At 38.6% G+C, this 17,069-nt stretch overlaps 1 protein-coding gene across 1 annotated transcript in view; it reads right to left on the bottom strand.

Annotated features, from left to right (window-relative positions):
* Positions 1 to 1,448: 1,448 nt before the first annotated feature.
* Positions 1,449 to 17,069, bottom strand: part of CALD1 (caldesmon 1) — a 200,092-nt gene continuing 184,471 nt past the window's right edge. Inside the window, exons 8-13 of the mRNA XM_023753542.1 lie at positions 12,884 to 12,927; positions 12,707 to 12,785; positions 10,743 to 10,880; positions 10,177 to 10,272; positions 5,249 to 5,329; positions 1,449 to 3,783 (exon numbers count right to left, since the gene is read on the bottom strand). Of these exons, the coding sequence (XP_023609310.1) occupies positions 3,778 to 3,783; positions 5,249 to 5,329; positions 10,177 to 10,272; positions 10,743 to 10,880; positions 12,707 to 12,785; positions 12,884 to 12,927 (444 nt within the window). The 3' untranslated portion in view covers positions 1,449 to 3,777. The remainder of the gene's footprint in view (positions 3,784 to 5,248; positions 5,330 to 10,176; positions 10,273 to 10,742; positions 10,881 to 12,706; positions 12,786 to 12,883; positions 12,928 to 17,069) is intronic.

Raw genomic sequence — 17,069 nt, forward strand, 5'->3', positions numbered from 1 at the left:
AAAAATATCAGTAATTACATTAAATATAAAAGGGCTAAATACTCCAGTTAAAGCTCAAAGATGATCAGACTGGATTAAAACCCAAACTCAAACCATATAATTTTCAAAGACATACATCTGAAACTAAAGGATATACAATGGTTGAAAGTAAAGGGTTGGAAAAGTTATATTGTGCAAGTGCTAACCAAAAGAAAGCCACTGTAGCAATATTAAGAATAGAAAAAATAAAGAGGCAGGAATCTTTGCTAACCATAAATTCATTTCACAAGGATAAAATATTTTATTCACTAGGAATATATGTATAATAATCCTAGATTTGTATATGTACCTAAAACATGACCTTAAAATATGGAAAACAATATTAACAAAATTATAAGGAGAAATAGGTAAATCCATAATCATGATGGGATATTTTTATATTTTTTCTCAGTAATAGACCAAAGGAACAAAAAAATAATCAGTAAGAATATAGAATGTTTGGACAACATGAATAAGAAGCTTGACACAAATAGACACATCATTCAAATTAAGACCTGATTCAGTCATCTTTCTTTTGTGGAAGAATACATATTTAGGGTCATGAGATCTTTTTTTTCCTATCCATTCTTCCATGCAAGCAAAGATACGAAAAAGCCTCCAATACACCTGTTTCTACATCACACAAGAGAATATATTATACTCTGAATATGCACATTGTAAAATTAATTTTAATCCATCTCTATTTCCATCATCTTGGTATTAGTATTACAGATTGTATTCTTTGCATTGCTTAATTGTGAATTAACTTTGATGACAACTATCTTATTGTCTAAACTTACTTCCATCGCCTGGGTTGTTAGGACATAGAAGTAAAAAAGTGCTAAATATTTTTTAAATTCCAGTAACTTAGTTAATTCTGTCATTCTAACGGGCAGGATTTAGGGACTGAGCAGGAGCTCTGGACTCACCATTTAAAACCTTTATGAGAAAAGCCTCAGATTTCAGACCAAGTAGTGCTATATAGATATGCAAAATTAGGTAGAAACACCTTTGGATTTAAATGTAATTGCCATTGCCTTGGTAATAGTAATATTCTGCAAACAAAGGGTATATATTTAATTCTACTATAAAAGAGACTACCTTTGAGGAAACAGTACTGCCATCTTAGGAGCAAGAAAGGTGGTGTGTGACAATACTGGGATTGAGAAGGAGGATGGAGGAACATTTGATAATTTCTTTTAAAGAAGAATTTTTAAAATCTCCCTTTTCAAACTTTTCCATACATATTTGGTGAGTTGTTAGAAAAATGCCCATAATAAGTTTTTACAAAATATGAAATGGCTTTTCTTCTTTAAAGGGCGAAACCAAGGTTCAACCTGAAGAATACATTTTGCTCTGCGGTCATCTTTATTACAAGCAATATAACTCCTATAACCAATATAGCACATAAAAAAACAAGCGAGGCAATGGCATTTGGAGGAATTCCATTTATTGTGGATGCATTTTCACAATATATACTTATTGCAGCGATCAGTTATCAGTGAAAAACATCAAGTGTTTATAAAATTTTTAGGAATGGCAGATTCACAGAACATGCTAGTCACCTTGCAGTTTTACCTCTTAAAGATAACACAGAGAATTGTAATCAGACAAGTAAACAATGGAATTTATTTTTTTCAAAAGATTAAATCCGAACTGAACAAAATTCTACCCTAAAACTTATTCCATCCAAATATCGGAATAAAAGTCAGGATCGATATATTCTCTTCTCAACTTTAGACTTTCTAGAAACAAATATATATACTAGTGATCAGAAGCTCTTGTTCAAAAGTACAACAAAGCAATGTTATATCGCCATGGGCCTTAATTCAAACTTCGATCCATGTCACTCCAGTGATGGGAGTCAATGCTAAATGAGGCACTACATGTGGGTTCTAGATTATCTTATCATAGACTCATATCTATTCTGTCACGGGTGGATGATGTGTGTGATCTTGGTGGTTTTCCTTCCTTTGGCCCAGGTGTGCTAAAAGCTAGAGAATTCAGCTACTCTTTACTGATTTTTGAAAAAAACAGACTCCGCAAGGCAGTAGTCACTGCTCATGTCAGCCCTGTCCTGGCCGGCTCCTCCAGGGAAATACTGTAGGTTAGAAAATAGTCATTTGTGAGGCTCCCTCATTGTGGTAGAAATTGAGAGTAGGACACTTTTGGTTAAGTCAAATGAGGTATAAGTTTATAGAACTATCCTATATATCTCTATGCTAAAACATATTGCCAAGACAGAGGAGTACTCTTTTATCATCTATTGTGAAGAACAGATGAACACTTATAAGCTAAAGTAAGATCTGATGTCTAGATTACGTGTATAAAAAAAGATGATTTGATAAAGACTCTTGGGGAAAATAGTAAAACTACTAAAAGTTACATATATTTTTTGAAAGTTCAATACATTATCAACTTATGACAAGTACCAATGACTAATAAAAGTAGAAACTTTTAATTTAAAAAATGGTTTCGTATAATAAAGATGAAGGACTATCATGACTCTTAAATATTGGAATTTGCTTACTTCTCTTCTCTGCTTCCAGACATTAGCCAAAGCTGGTCTTTGCATACCCACACGTGGAATTTCAATCTGGACAATCTTGTCACTAAAATCCTCGTCTTTAAATTTTAGACAAAGAAGAGACCTCAGATATCCTCGAAGCCAACCGATTGTGAACTTGATTGCTAACAAAATAAAGTTCTCAGCAAGCTTTGAGTTTGATCCAGATGGTAGTAAAATTCACATTGGACTTCAAGATTGCTTTTCATTATAAGCTAAATACTATGCTTTATAGAAAATGTCAATTCATTTTGACATTTCAAATCTCTCTTTTTTTCTTACAGTTTATCTATTGGGCATTGAAGATATATTGATACCTATTCTGCCATGTCTCTATTGGCAAATATGAATATTAATATAATGTGATTTTTAATTTTTGAAAAGCTGTGATATTGGCTAGTTACAAGGACATACTGCTAAATATAATAGTCTAGCACATAAAAGAAGCTTTCTACCATTAGTGTGTTTGTATACGTGTATGCACATACATACATGATCAGGTCATCTAAAATGTGGTTCACTATCACTACCAAAGAAATCCACAAAGCAACCAACCTAAAGATATCAGTACCACTGTCTTCTAACATCATCATCCAATTTAGATAATCATCAGCATGAAAAAAGTAATACCTTAACAGTACATTTTTAAAAAAAGACAATCATTGCAGAATCTCAAATCTGAATGCATTACTTTCAGAAAGTGTTACAATTGCCTACTGAGATCATTTCTTCCATGCTTTATTCTAAAGTGCAGAAACAACATGACTTCTGTATGTAAAACAAAAAACAAAAAACAAAACCCCAAACCCCACTATGGTTTGTTTTTCTGGACACTGCACACATTCCTCAGGCAAATTTTCAGCTTGAACCTCCTCCTGCTCGACTTCCGACGTGGTTGGTGTCACCGTTCAGAGTTAGGATGATCAGTAGAAAGTCTCTATTTCACAGCATGGGTTTCTTTAGAAACAGGCTCCTGTGCAAAGGCAGTACTTTTACCATGAACTTCTCTAGACTGTGATTATTAAATATAGTGAAAATATACATGGGTTTACTGGGATAATGAAAAATAAAACAAAAGGAAATTAACCCAATTTAGTAAATCAACATAAATATAGAACAGAGCACATTAACCCTCTTCAGCTGAGCTGGTCCAGCATGTTGAGTGGCTACTCTGGCTTCTTTCTTGAACGGTCTCACACCTGTTAAGAGAAGAGAGCTTTAAATCGGCAGGCCACAGTGTTTCAGCCAGATGTTTATGTCAGAAGAAAAAAAAAAGAATTAGAATATGGCAGGAATAAATATTTATGAAAGGGAGGATTATTGTTGGCATTCTATTCAAATATGCTCCTCTTAGTCTTTCTCTTGTTGATTTTTTTCCCTTCCCTTCCCTTCCCTTCCCTTCCCTTCCCTTCCCTTCCCTTCCCTTCCCTTCCCTTCCCTTCCCACCTTTTTCTCTCTTTCCTTCCTCTCTTTCTTCTTTGTATTACCTTTTTTCTAACTTGATTTTTAGCCTTGCTCAGGGCATTCGGAGGCAGTTTTATTTTTAACACCACTCTAAGGGCCAGGAATCTATAGTGTGCATCCAGAACAGGCACACATGATGGAATGACAGTCTCGGCCGGACAAGGCAGGAGGGTGAAGTGGACTATGCTTACCTTTAGTTTTCTTCTGTTCTTTATTTCCTCCCCCCTGTACTTCTATCCCTACTGTTGAAACTTATCTGACATTTGACTCATAGTCTTATTTGTATATCATTTCTTTTCCCCAGCTAGCTGCTAAAAATCCTTGCTGAGGTGTTCACAAGTATTAAAGTACAGTCGTCCCTCCGTATCCTAGGGGGACTGGTTCCAGGCCTCCATGGACACCAAAATCTGTGGACACTCAAGTGTTTTATAAAAAATGGCATATTATTTGCGTATAAGCCGTATACTTTAAATCATCTCTCGATTACTTATAATACCTAGTACAATGTAAATGCTATATAAATAGTTGTTATACTGTATTATTCAGGGTATAATGATAAGAAAAAAGTCTGTACATGTTCAATACAGAAGCAACCATCATAGGCCTAACTGCATAGTACACATTAGCAACAATGTAATTTTTTTCAAATATTTTTGATCCGGGGTTGGTTGAATCTGTGGTTGGTTGAATCCGCGGATGCAGAACCCGAGGACACCGATGGCCGAGTGTAGTATTGTGAATCTGCATGTTCAAATGTGTTGTGTGTTTTCATTTCAAATGAATCACTGCATGACGTGTAGTGAGTCTGACATTTTGGAACAAAGGAGCTACCTACTCTGCTACCTCATAACCTCAGCTGTGGGCCTGGTGGTTATAGAATTATTACTGTAGGAAGGGTTTGTGGGCTAGATCAAGAAGGAGGGGGCAGAGCGTGTGAAGACTCACCCTGTCCCCCTCCCACCTGGAGCCACCATGCTGCACAGTTCCAGGGAGAGCCACCATTCCTGCTGTGTTGTATATGAGTGGCGTTCTCTGGGTCCTAACATTCCAGATCATATCTTTACTCCACGTCCCGGAACCCTGGCTCAGGGGAATGTTACCTATGACGATGATGGACATTATACCTATGACGATGGACAATGGACAGCTGACATTCTCTACTCCAAAAGGGGACTATAGAAACATTTGGACTGACATTACCTTGGCAGGGGTTGTGACCTTATCCACGGATTGCTTTTCCCAGAGGTTCCGCTTGCCAGATACGTCTCCTGGCCTCAAATCCTAATGAAGAGAAAGCAGAATAAAATTAATACGTGGCCCTATATATTCTCTGCCAGGTCTAAATAAGTCACCACATCTGTGTTTGTTGGTTTGAATCGATTTCTAGTTAATACACTTTATCCTAGTGATCAGAAATGGATGGCATTGAAGGGATCATGAGCCATTGTTTTTATAATAGACCTGGACCAGGTTATGACATGAGAATGGGCTGGAACTATCCAGCCTTTAGGGCCTGTTCTTCATCAAGGACTTATTGCTTATGGATCAGTAAAATTGGAACACAGGCATATTTAAAATAATATAGCCTATTTTTAACTTTCTATGCTCTTAGAAGTGAATACAGGATAGGGTGGTTTTAAATACAATTGACTCTTGAACAACGTGGGGGTTAGGGGCGCCAACCCCTCCTCCCCACACCTCTGTGCAGTAGGAAATCTGCATCCAACTTCTAATGGCACTTCCCTCAGACTAAAGTCATTGTGTGTTTCCTGCGGAGTGAGTGGATGATTCAGAAGTGCATCGGTAGAACCTAGCCCCATCAGAGTAAACACTGACCACAAACTGCACCCGTAAGAGAAACTGACACTGAATAACATATGTGAGAACATGTGGAAATCTCGGAGAGAGAACAGTTATATAGCTTTGATTCTTTATTTGCTACCTCGAAATTAATTTGGTTTGGACAAGGAGCCACATTTCTGTTTCCATTTACTTTTCTTCCAGCATGTGCTTGGCAAAAGGTAGTTTGTAGAATATAAATGTGTTTTAACTGAAATAGTCATGTTTATTTTGGCACATCCTTTTCTCATTAGGAAGGCAAAGCGAACAGCAATTGCATTTATCCATGGGCACCAGTCTAAATGGGCATGTTTTGACAGATAGTAGGGAGGGCTCAACACTGAAAGTGCACTGGTTAAATGGTACCATGTGAAGCATTTCAGATTTTTAATTTTAATTTTATTTTTTTTTTTGCATTTCAGATTTGCCTTAATCCTACTGAGTTTCTGGAGTTCCACTGTGGCACGCATTCCTGATATCCTATTAGAGAGCTACACCTATTTAACTTGGAACCAGTAAGCAACAAATCAGGTTGTTTTTGAAGGGTTCCACTACTTTTGCCAATGTAGGGAGAAGCTGCCAAATTGTCTGGAAGACTGTTTTAAAGTTTTGGAAACTATAATTAGGCACATGCTGATGGAAGCTCTGGAAAGTGGCTATTATTACTTTATTTATTTGATTCATAGAAGACAAATATTTTTCTTTCACATGAATGTTCTACAGAAGAAAACGGACTGTAGTTCCCTTAAATCTCCCATATGAATCTTTTGAGATCAATTAAAGAGCTTATTTTAAGAAAATATGAACATCCAAGTGGTGAGTTGGCATTTTAAATCAAAGGGGAAATAGAAACGCAATTACCTGACCAGACTACATTTTAGACAAAGACCCAGTCCGGGAGAAGAGGGAGAAATGAAGGCAGGAGAGGCAGGTTTCCAGTCACCCAGAGATCAAAGAATGAAGAAGAGAATTCAGCTGAGAAAGACATGGTTGTTGTTTTTTTTAAACAAAAAGAAAGACAAATTAGCATTTTAATTTAGCTGCATGTAACATGTAGTTTAGACAACAAAGAACAGACAAACCAGCTAAAACAGGCATACTCAGAATTGAATTCTGGTTACAAAATTACACCGAAATCCCATAAATTCTGCCCACAAATAGCAAAGCGATGTCCCAGGAAGGGATCAGATGTGGATCAATGTTTGTTTTTAAATAAGTTAATTTTCAGGGACCCCCTCCAAATAATATTGGTTTGACAAACTATTTTGAGCACGTTTACTTCCTAGCATGTTTGGAAATTATTATACAACTTGGTAAAGGATGGTTGTTCTGTCCAGTGAGTTTTGGAACTAAACACTCATCTCAAAGGAAACACTAATTTCCTTCCTCTTGAGGTTTCACTGGGTGAGGACCATTTCGGTGAAAGAATCTCCCTCTGTTTTTCTTCAGTGGCCACCTGCCACACATCTGCAAACACAAGCCCAGGCTTTCCTCTCCAGCCACATACACCAAGGAAGATAAGCAAGGGCCAGGGAATAAATCCCCTCGGGTCCAGACTCAGATGGCACCTTCGGGGGCCTACTGTTTGTTGTCTTTAGGTAACCCTAACATCCTGGGCTCAGAGCTCAGAGCTCAGAGTCAGTATGGCCGGGGACCCAAAGGTGTCAAACTCAGAGGCCTGCCATGAAGGGCCAGGCTGGAAACTCAAAGGCCTGAAAAGGCTTGTTGTAAACAAATAAGGAAAAGAGGGAATCAACAAATTCAGGAGTACATGCCTCCACACTTTAAAAATGTGTTCAAATTACAATTTTTAGAAGGAAAATAAAGCACAATGGTGTGGGTCAAACTACACAAATCTTACTGTGAGGCCCCTGATAAGACCCGGGCAAGATCTTTGCTTGACCTGCCTATTTATTTATTTATTTTTTTGACCTGCCTTTTTAAGCTGCATTGCTGGACTTAACCTTTGGCCAGCCAAGTTTTATGCACCTGTAGGACCCTTCTAGGCCTTTCTGCAGCTCGGAAATGTCATCTTTTTTTGCTGGATCTGTAGTGTCTGTGAGTTACCGTCCTGCCTTCCTGGGTCCAGGTCACATCTTTCCCAGAGAGACTGCCATGCTGCTATTCAGATCTTGACAAGAGCTGGCTCTGTCACCCATGAACTGGGAACCAAGTTGAACGTTGCTGGTTAAGTCTACTCACACTGGCTTTTCATGTACAACAGCAACTACCTACTGCTCTCTTCCAATCTGGCTTTCACTCAGGAGGTTACCCTCGTCTGCAAAATCCAGTGGATCACAGGAAAAGAGATCACTACAACCTGTGTGATTGCCACTCTTCTTTCTTTTTCCTTCTGTCCTTTAGGAGATGGTCTAGTACAGTGATGGCGAACCTTTTGAGCTCGGCGTGTCAGCATTTTGAAAAACCCTAACTTAACTCTGGTGCTGTGTCACATATAGAAATTTTTTGATATTCGCAACCAGAGTAAAACAAAGACTTATATTTTTGATATTTATTTTATATATTTAAATGCCATTTAACAAAGAAAAATCAACCAAAAAGAGTTCGCGTGTCACCTCTGACACGCGTGTCATAGGTTCGCCATCACTGGTCTAGCAACTCAGTCACTAACTGGTAGGTAAAGCAGGCAATGCTTTCCGAATTTCCCTGTCAGACCTTTTTGTCCTGCCGTTTTTATGATGCTATCAGTTACCCCAGAGAATGGGGCTTTTTGTGGAAGCCTTGACATAATAACTGAATTGAATTTCTTTTAACTCTCCCATTAGGATGACATAGACGGTGATAGGCTTGGTAAAATCCGGTACAGAAATGAAATATGTCACAAGTAAAATAAACACAAAAAAGTGACCAGGTTCTCTAGCAATGTGCCAAATTCATCAAAGAGGAAAACACACCTTCCTCTCTTTATCGTTGCTAATTTGAGAGTTCTTCAGTGGGTCCATGAACTTCCGGAACTCGAGTGATATACATGTATTAGGGGAGAAGGCCCTCAGATTCATAGGTTTTCAAAAGGCTCCATAATTCAAAAAGGTTAATAATCACTGGTCTGGGGCCACAAAATTTACATAAATTTCCATTAAAAAATAACTTCTACTCTATATGTCACCTTGGGTTCAGGGCAATAAAGAGCAAACACCTTGTGGGTATGACCCCTCCCCCCTCGACTCTCTCCTTCTATAGCTTCCCTCCCCTCTATTTACCGGGAGAGGGGAAAATATATATTTTTCAATATATCAAGACTTTCTGATTGTAAATTGGGTTTACATTAGTTTTATACCTCATGTGAGCCCTTAGGCAAAAAATCCTGACTATTAATTAGGTGACTATAAGGGGTTGCACTCAAGAAGTGTAGACAATATTTCCATTTTTTCTTCTTAAATTGGAATTGGTAACCTCTAGTGACTTTGGAGATTAAATATGGAGCCACTGGATACAATGAAACGCTCAGCGGCACAGAGGTCTAGGATTTGGAAAGCGTTACTCTACCTCTGCGAGGGGATAGTTAGGACAGTTGAGTCTCTGCTCCTTTGGGCACCGAGGCATATATAAAAGCCAACTTAACAGAGAAAGCTCACCAATGTACACAGTAGGAGCTTAATAAGGCTCTTTATCATAATGATAAATGCAAGGCAATTATCGTATATATTCAATGAAAAGGTTAAAAGAATATTTTTATAGTAAATAGTCACACTTAATAAATATTAAGAAAAATTTAGATTTCCAAAAATAACAAGCTCTTATAGTTTCCAGTTTTACTGTGTTTTTCAAAATGGCTTTTCTTTGGAGGTGTTGACAAAAAAAAAATTATGGCAATTACTTCAACAACTACCTAAAAATGGTATTTTTTTTTTGTATTAAGTTACATAAATTAGGCAAATTAGAAACCATGGGTTCAAAATAGCCAACATACACTTCCTTTGGGGAATAAATTTAGAGGTGCTTTCGACAGAGAAGTGGCCAAGATAATTTGACATTTTCATTTTCTAATTCCCAGCCGTAATTTATAGAATAGGAGCTAAACACACAGACCAGGAAAGAGTGTAAATTTGAGCGGCCTTGGGTTCTGGTTAATTACGGCCTCTGGGCGATTGTGGGGCAGCTGCTTGGGGCTGTTCTCTCTAAATCTGAACCCCTCCTTGTTTGTTGCTCAGCATGGACAGCAGAGACAGGAGCACTGCCTTTCCCAGGCAAACAGACCAACAGCCAGATTTCTCCTGCTGCTGGGAGCTGAGAGATCAAGGAAATCCAGAAAACCCGGAGCTACTTACCGACGGTTTGGGAGCAGGTGACCTGTTCCCGTCTGGGGTCTTAGTTAGCCATTCATTGATGCGGCTGGAAACCCCCACCTTCAAGCCAGCAGTTTCCTGCAAGGAGTCAACCATCCAATATTAAAGACAAAGACAAACTTTACCTGGAAAGAAATCTCCAAAGAAACCTCAAATAATACTATTGCTTGTTATTATTTCATGTAACCATCCCGTAACACCAATGAATGATTGCTCGTTATGATCAATATTTTGAGTGAAATGAACCTTAAACTTGATATTTAAAGAATGTTATCTGGTTTGCTTGCCCCCGCACCTCACCCAACCCCACCCCACCCAACCCCAAGGTTGATAATTAATTTCAAGAACTCAATTTAGGAAAGTGGCCAGAGCGTAGGAGTACACTGTCTAGCATCTGTGAGCTTGCTTTTATGGTTGTTGCAAAAGAAAGTAAGAATTACACCTTCTCCACTGCTTTTATAATGAGCTAATGTGGTTTGCTAAAAAGAAAAAAGAAAAGGAAAAGAAACCCACCCTCCAAAATTAAAAGACGGAGCTCCGGAGCTCACCTTGTTTGGCGTGCCTGACGCGGTGGGGGATGAGAACACATTCCCTTTCTCCCACATGCTCTTGATATTGCGGACGCCCTCCGCAGGCACAGGAAGGTCCGAGGCTGCTGGCTTCGTGGGTTTTGCAGCTTTTGTCCCCTGAAGTGTGTGAATTATCTTTAGGATTGTGCTAAGTTTGTTCTTGTCAAGTACTCTCTTCCTCTTCAGTATCATTTAAGAGTTATTGTCTAAATGCCTTCACCAAAAACTGCATTCTGATGACGTATGTACCAAAAAATCCACCCTGAGATCTAGATCAGAGGGTCTTTCAAAAATGAAATATGCTTTTTTACTGGGATGCCATTTATTGTGTAAGTGATATTCTACTTCATTTCTTCAACAGATACCTCAGTGCCTACTGGGTGCAGGGCACTGTCTAGGCGCTGGTGTTAGAGTGGTACCCAAAACAAGACAGTCTGCTCCGTAAGCTGCAGTGGACTTACATTTTAATAGGACAGGAAGATAGTAATTGATGACATAAGTATATATTTCACATTTCGGCGTGTTATGAAAGATAAATGTAGTGTCATAAAGCATGCCAAGAGAGCACACAATAGGGGAATAATAATAATGTAATAGGGAGCAAAAAAGGCTACTCTGAGGAAGTGACATTTAAACCCAGATTGATGGGAGACTTGGAAGTGGCTAGGTAAAAGGAGGCACACACACCATTCCATACAGAGAGAACAGCATATGCAAAGGACCGGAGACAGGGACACGATAAAGAATTGAAAGAGTGAGAGGCCACTTTATGGAGAATATCCTGGGAGGAGGAAAGAATGGATGTAAGGAAGAAAAGTGTGCATTTGAGATACTTTTCTGCAGTAGTGATGGGCATGCCCAGAATCATGCAATTTCCTGCCTGGTCCTGCTTTGTAACCGGTGGCCTGTGTGGTCGAGGTGGTCAGCCATGGTGAGTGGCACCATCACTGGACCATGTAAAGGCTGAAGCCACAGTCTTGGCTTCATCAACCCTCTTAGAGCTATAATAAATGTAACCACAGAAAATAACTATCTGCAATTTGTCTTATATTTTAGTGGACGTTTAATCTTGTGAAAATCACCTCTTGAGTATTAGGACTTGGTTATTCATTTGATAAATCATTCAGATCTCATTTTTATTCCCTCATAATTTATTTGATTGTGAATTATTTTATACTTATGTCCACTCTGCAGTATAAAGGAGAGGAGGAAATCAAATCAAGCTTATCCAATTCCTTCATAGCAGATGTTCTGACATAGAAGGTGGCTAAAATCAGTGCTTAAAGTCCACACAAAGGAGAAAAAACTAGGATCACACATTGATTAATGGGATCCTACCTTTTTAGAGCTTTGGTACTTGGAAATATACATTATTTCTAAATGTGGTAGAACCCCTGGGTCAAGTTTGTGGGAAAAAGTTGGAATAGACAGAAGCATATAACTATGATCCTTTAAGCATAAAATAATCAATTTGAAATTCATGGTGATTAAACTCTAGCTGGCAATCATCTTTATATTAACTCATACTATTACTGTTTGAACATAAAAGTTTTTATAGACAAATAAGGATTAACCAAGGTTACATGGGACCTGTTTAACTACATATAGGAACATATTTTATAAGGAATTAATATTAGAAGATATACATAGTAACATATAAATAACATAGTTGAATATCAATAAGCCTATTCCTTAAAAGAATAACACCTTCATTAAAGAATACTCAGGCTGAAGGTAGTAAACAATAATTTATTTAAAACCCTTCTATAATTCACCTGTATTACTGTTCTTCTCTCTAACTAGTTTCAAGTATAATAAAGCATTATTAATGTTCTAACACTAATGTGGTTATTAGACTTGCTTATTGTCCTAAACGTTTCTATGATCATTTACACAATCAGAGCTGATTTCTGTTTGAGCACAACCCTGCGGACATCGCTCACCTCAATGGCACTGGTGTATTGCTCCAGTCTGCTGTCAATCTTGGAAACAACAGCCGCTTGATGAGTTGATTTGACACCACTGTTAAGTAAATAAACACACACATAAAGATATGAGAGAAAATCTTTCCATACATATGATGGCTGGTGATTCTCCAGTGAACAATCAACCATATTTACCTTTTCTGCACAGACTTATTCAAAAATTCTGCTCGCTCTTCTATCTAGGAATTAAAAAACAACAACAGTTAATATTTTCAGCTCATAAACAGTGTCCCTGACCCTGGTGAAGGAAAGCACCAAAGAGTGTCAAAGAGTTTTAATTAGGGTGCTGTGCCAGAGAGGAAAATGCATATAAGGTGTTGGATCATGAGAGCTGAGAGATGAAGAGAAGATTGGCAGAGGATAGAGAAAGTGTGGAGAGAAATATGAAGTTCTGGAGGCAAACTGAAGACCAGACAGAAATGGAGTAAAAATGCCTTTGAGATCATTTAAGTCAATGGTAAAATAATTGCATTTCAAGACCATAGCAATAATTTCTTTTTTGCCTCCTGGCATACTTTAAAATTTTTTCTACTTATTTCTTTATTAAGGTATAATTGACATGTAACATCATATTACTAGTGGTTTCAGGTGTACAACATAATGATTTAATATTTGAATATATTGCAAAAATGATCACCACAATAAGTCTAGTTAATATCCATCACCTGATAACATTGTTTTTTTCTTTTTGTGATGAGAACTTTTAAGATCTACTTTCTTAGCAACAATTTAAAAAACAATACATGCTGTTACCCTGTAGGACATGTTTTTATGAGTATAGATATACCATGCTCTTTGATTAAGAAAAACTTCCACAATGTTTTGACGATATATTTGGTATGTAATAGGGTCAAATAAGAAAGATAACCAGGGACTGGGAACTATTCACTCAGGGCCTAGCCTGGTTTTTGATTTGATAGCTGTCAAGCCTCTTGCTGAACTTAATTTGCCCTGAAAGTAGAAGATGGGGTGGGGGTGGAGTGAGACTGGGGCACAGCTCATCAGTGATGGCTGAGGCCTCCCACAAAGCCCCCATTAGCCCAAATGGGAAACAAGAAAATAAGCTCCGAGAAACTGTGATGGATATACACTAGATGGGCAGTTCATTAGTTTTAATATATTCTTTTTTTTTAAAAGCTAGGAACTTCTTTTTGCTAAAACTAAAGCTACTAAATCAAACATTATACAGTGGGGCCTTGACTTACGAGTGTCCCGACTAACGAGTTTTTTGAGATACCAGCTGTCTCTCAGCCGATTTTTTGCATTGAGTTGATAGAGTAATTTGAGTTAACGAGCTCCTTAACGAGCTCGGTCTCGGAACGAATTAAACTCGTAAGTCAAGGCCCCACTGTATTTTACTGAAACGGCACCACCTAAATCCAGATGTTCTTTATAGTCAGCAAATATTGTTGACTCCTTACGATACCCAACTCCAGGCTGGAAATAATCTCTGCCACACATCACCTATCAGTATTAGCAAACAGTTGTGACCAAGAAAGTGCTATAGGTGTCCCTGAGATTATGGGGTGTAGAGAATCTTAAATCTTAATTTTTTAAATTTTAATATAAACTTAGAACTTTAAAATAATATAAACTTCTAGAGAAAAAGTTCCCAGTTGAATAAGCTGAAATACACACAGTGCACTGGAACTTTTAATATTATCCATCCATCCATCCATCCATCCATCCATCCATCCATCCATCCTACCTTTAACCTTGTCAGCCTATCAGTCAAACAACCAACCAATAAATTATGTTGAAAACCTATTACATAAAGTTCAACACCCAATGATGTATTAGATTCTTTAAAGAGAACACATTTTATTAGGAGAGACTAGTAGAACCTAGAAATAAAATGTTTAAAATTCAATGCTGGTACCATATTAAGGATAGGACAATGCTGTAGCTATGGGAGAAGTGACTACCTGGGGGAGGGGGAGAGGAGTTGGAGAAGGTTTTTGAGATATTTTGATACCTGAGCTGAGATTTGTAGTTTATTGTTTACATAGTTTTATAAACGAGTTTATGAAAGTGAGGGTGGGAGTGCATGAGTTAAAGGGCAGAGGACATTTCTGGCAGACAGAAGCACAGTGGAGGGTGGTGCCAGAGGTGAGACTTGTTCTTGGTAGCACTTCTAGCATCATTCTGAGTCAGGGATCATTTTGTTAATCTTGGCCATCACATATACTCAAACTACAGAGGCTCTCAGATTCCACCTTCTCCTTTCCTATCTACAATATTTAATACAGCTTGACTTCATTATCACATTTTGTCCGGCCTCACCATCTATTTACTGATGCACTCTTGTTGGAAAATTCCTGAACTTGGTGACACTAGGTAATATAACAATATGTAAATTAAACATTCTGTATAATTTTAATGAGGAACATTGGTTCTTCTGAAGGCCAATGGTAGCAGTGTTGTCTGGATAAAACTCGGAGAAAAAGCATACTATTATTTTCTCCTTACTCCATACTCCCTCCACCACCAACATATGAAAACAATAACAATAAAAACAAAATTTTAAATTTATTTTACTTAAAATTTATTCTTTGCATGTATTATGTAAAAAAAAAATCAAACCATCACTGCTAACATCATTGAACTACGAGCAACCAGGTTCAGGGTTTTCCAGACAATGAATAGAAGTCATGAGAATTAACAAAATACATTAGTTGATACTATTTTGAGGTCAAATATGAAATGTTTTTCCTCCCACTGGCATTCTAGAATGTTAACTTGTGAGCAGTTATAAAAGTTGCAGGGCCAAGAGTATCAACAATTGCAAAAATTCAATTGTAGGATATGAAACTGTTACTGTTGTAATTAGCTAGTAATCAATATTAAAACGGGAAAAGAGCAAAGGGAAGGCCAGACATTATAAGCATGGTTATCTGGGTGGCTTCACCAGGAAGCTGCAACTTTACACTCCCCAGGGAACCATTGGTCCATTCCCTGCAGTTCACTTCGGAAAGGGATCGAACAAAGGGGAAGATGGATGCATGCGCAGTGAAGTCTGGAGGGGAGAGGGGTGTGACATAGGGAAGAAGTTTGCCTGTCAGTCTAACCTGGAAACAAAGATAATTGGCTAGAGGGGGTGGAGCCACTGTAAGTGTACGAAATCAGGAAGAATTGATTGGATAAGGCCGTGGTTAAAATCCCCAAACAGAAATACTCTCTCTCTTGTTCCACTTGCTTCGCTCTTGCTTCCTGACACTTGTTTTTCCCATGATCTGCGCTAGCCTGCCATGTGGCCTGAAGCAGTCGCATGGCTCATGGCCACGCGGACCCCATCTGCAATGGACTGCAGCTAGAACACAAGCTAGGCTAGCCAGATGCTGGACTGGACTGGGCTTCAACACGGAGCAGAGGCTCTGGGCAGTGGCGTTAATCCTAGCTCTGCTGAAGACAAAATGGGACTTTTTCATGGTGGGACTTAGGGAGATGGGATCCTGAAGGTGAACTCCCTTAATGTTACCTCATCATTAAAGCGTTCCATAATACCTCATCCTCCCGTGGGGGCCTCAGGAAATTCTTATTCCTGTGGCATCCCAAGAAGCCCACTTCTACCAGCAACAGGTTAGGAAATTAGAGGACACCCACCCATAACAAAAGCAGAGCCACACAAGCTCTTCAAAGCACACACTATGGTGCAAGAAATTGTCCGTTTCTGAAAGCATGTCTCTGTTGTATAGAAGTTTAAAATGTTTTGCTTTTGCAAATGCATCTACTTTGACTGCTCACACATGCCTCTCTTCTAGAGGAAGTACCTAAATGGCCCCCTGGGGGCCCAGGAGTCTGGTTGATGGAAAGACTAGAGAAGTAAGTTGAAAAACCTGGTTGAGAGGAGATATTTGAAGGAGGAGGTGGATTGTAGTTTCTCCTGAACAAAGAGAGTAGAAATGAGAGGTCTAGGTCACTACCATTTTCCTCGTGTTACCAAGACTGTCCAAGGAACGTTCAGCTTGGGTGGGATTTAGAGGGAGATAGAAAGAGAAAATGTGGCCCTAGCTATTATGCCTCAGTGGATAGAGCGTTGGCCTGCAAACTGAAGGGTCCCAGGTTTGATTCTCATCAAGGGCACATGCCCAGGTTGTGGGCTCAATGCCCAGTAGGGGTGTGCAGGAGGGAGCCAATCAATGATTCTCTCTCATCATTGATGTTCTGTATCTCTCTCCCTCTCCCTTCCCTCTGAAATCAATAAAAATCTATTTTTTTAAAAATGTGGTTTTCTTTCAATATTGATGAGCCAGGAACAAAAGGGCCTGGATCAGGAGCAGAAAGGACACCAGTGGCTGCACAAAGGTAGCCTGAACCGAGT

The sequence above is a fragment of the Myotis lucifugus genome, unplaced genomic scaffold (assembly GCF_000147115.1).
Source record: "Myotis lucifugus unplaced genomic scaffold, Myoluc2.0 scaffold_46, whole genome shotgun sequence".
In the NCBI taxonomy this organism is placed as follows: Eukaryota; Metazoa; Chordata; class Mammalia; order Chiroptera; family Vespertilionidae; genus Myotis; species Myotis lucifugus.